The sequence below is a fragment of the Neomonachus schauinslandi genome, chromosome X, assembly GCF_002201575.2.
Source record: "Neomonachus schauinslandi chromosome X, ASM220157v2, whole genome shotgun sequence".
NCBI classification, from domain to species: Eukaryota; Metazoa; Chordata; class Mammalia; order Carnivora; family Phocidae; genus Neomonachus; species Neomonachus schauinslandi.
In genome coordinates, this window is record NC_058419.1 from 84495548 (window position 1) to 84498015 (window position 2468).

Consider the following 2468-nt stretch of genomic DNA (forward strand, 5'->3'; position numbering starts at 1 on the left):
AGAGGGTGATTGCCAGCAGGGAAGAGACTGCTGGTTTGGCAAGACTCTTATTCCCGGGTGATCTGGGGAAGAGCAGTCTCAGAGACATGGGAGTGGCAGAAACCAAACTGAATTAAGTTAAATATGGTCTGGGACATGAGGAAGTAGGACTGAACAAAGGCAGAAAATTGGCTTTGCCAAGGACCACAGCAATGGAGTCACGCCTTGGTCAGGATATGGAGTCCAAATTCACAATATGTTGACAACATCGTACATGAAACCACCTAGATGGCCACCAGTAAGAGAACAGCTGAACAGTGCTACATTTACTCCACGGAATGCCATGCATCAGTTAAAAAGTCGTTATTAAAACAGATATCCAGGGCGCCTGGGTGGCTTGGTTGGTTAAGCAACTGCCTTCCGCTCAGGTCATGATCCCCGGGTCCTGGGATCGAGTCCCACACTGGGCTCCCCCTGCTCTGTGGGGAACCTGCTTCTCCCTCTCCCTCTGCCTGCCACTCCCCCTGCTTGTGCTCTATCAAATAAAATCTTTTAAAAAATGATATCATTATATATTCATAGAAATTTTAAAAAGCATCAGAGCAATACTTGAGAAAAAGTAAAGCATGGGACGGTATCAGTGTCGATACCCTGACTGTAATATTTTACTATCATTTTACATGTTACCTTTGGGGGAAACCCTTAAAAGTACATCTGATTTCTCTGTATTATTTCTCAAAACTGCGTGGGAATCCAGTTACCTCAAGAGTTAAAAATTGAATTAAAAAAATATTTCCAGTATGCACATCATTGGGCTTTTTTCCCCACAGGAAGCATTTATACCTCTCAGCATTAAAACCTCTCATTTTTCATTTTGTAAACAAAACCAAGCAAGGAGGGGGAGGGGCTGGCTTCCCTTGGGCAAGGGGAGTTTCAGCTTTCAAGGTCTCCGGGTCCGCGCCCGCCTCCGCCCCGCCCCCCCCTCGCCTCTAGAAATCTGGGAGGACTAGTATTTCCAACAAGAAAGGCCACTCTAGCCCACCTCGGAGGCCCAAGTCTTGTTAGCCCAGAAAGTCAACGCCTCTCGTTCTCCGAGCAGGAGCGAGCTGGGGAATGCTCGGCCCTCTTCCGCTCAGCGAGGGCAAATCTCTCTCGCCCACCCGCCTCGGCTCCCTCAGACAGCCAGGGCCTCGCACAGCCTCTCCTGGGGATGCACCTGTGACTCGCGTTGCTCCAAAGACCTGGAAGCCGGGTGAGCAGAGCTGCGGCCGCGTTTTCCGGCCGGGATGAGTCACTTCCGGTCACAGACTCCCTCCCCCCGGAAGTGAGACCTGATGTAAACACCGGAGCCGGGCGTCAGGGCCCGGGAGGTCAGGAAACCGGGCCGCGGGCGGCGCCGACAGCAGGGGTTGGGATCGGGAACGCAAGGCGGTCAGGTCAGTGCAGGCAGCGGGGAACTGGGGCATGATACCAGAGTTGGTTGGAGTCTGGGGGAGGGGAGGGATAGGGGGTCCCTTGAACAGAGGTCTTGGTGGATGGGGGCGCGTCTCGGACAGGGAGCTTAAGTGGGTCCCGCGGTTGGAAGGAGTATGAGGGCGGTCTTGGACATGAGGAGGTGGAGCGCGGTGAAGCATTCGGGGGCAGGATTTTTGGGTGGCAGGGGTCTTTGGAATGGGGGTCCAAAAAGGGGTCTTGGAAGGTGGGGCTGTCCAAAGAATGAGTCTTTGGGGACTGAGGCGGTCCAGTGGAGGTGGTACAAAGGGGGTAAGGTAGGTTTGAGCTCTTGGAGGATGGGGAGGGGGTGTGCTTCGGCAAAGGTCTTGGGGAGATGGGGGTTTGAAGGGAGTATGGTGCTCTAGGACAGGAATCTGAGAGGGTCAGGCGTCTTGGTGGGATTGAGTTCCAGGGAGGGGTTTCGGGAGGTGTGTCCTGGGCAAGTCTTGATGGGGAAGGGGTGTCCTGGGGCAGGGTGTTTGGGGGAGAGGATAGAGAATCTGGAGGAGGAATGTAAAGGGGATGGGATTCCTGGGAGTAGGTTCAAGCCAGTCTATGTTGGAGTCAGAGACAGAAAAGCACATGGAAGGGGATGTCCCAGAGGTGGGCGATTTGGAGAGAGAGGGGAATCTGATGTAGGGTCTTTAGGGCATAAGAGGGTCTGGGGGAACATCCAGGCTGGCCCTGGTTGGGCAGAAGTTAGCATGGCATGAGGGGAGGGGTCCTCTGGAGCTAGGCGTGGGATCCCCAAGGGGTTTGGAGAAGCCTGGGAGGAGGGAAGGTGTGAGAAGGCTCTGAGATGGTGGAATAAGTTAGGAGCCTCAGAATGCTCATGAGGAGGGAAAGTCCTGTGGGTGGTGGACCAGCCATGGCAGGTCTCAGGGCCAGGGTTAGGGAGGTGTGGGGTCCTAGCCCCTTTCCCTGTTTATTGACAGGTGGAGTTGGATGCTAGGTCCAGGTGTGAAGATGAGAAGCGAGTGGGGGGGGGGGGGGGG

At 54.5% G+C, this 2468-nt stretch overlaps 1 protein-coding gene across 3 annotated transcripts in view; it reads left to right on the forward strand.

The window, feature by feature from the left end:
• Positions 1-1066: 1066 nt before the first annotated feature.
• The window catches only part of WDR45 (WD repeat domain 45), a 5278-nt gene continuing 3876 nt past the window's right edge, over positions 1067-2468 (forward strand). For 2 of the 3 annotated variants that reach the window (XM_044911880.1, XM_044911881.1), the window contains exon 1: positions 1067-1231. In XM_044911880.1, the coding sequence (XP_044767815.1) occupies positions 1093-1231 (139 nt within the window). In that variant the 5' untranslated portion in view covers positions 1067-1092. Of the gene's footprint in view, positions 1232-1308; positions 1416-2468 lie in introns of those variants that run through there. The other variant, XM_044911882.1, reaches the window with a different exon arrangement.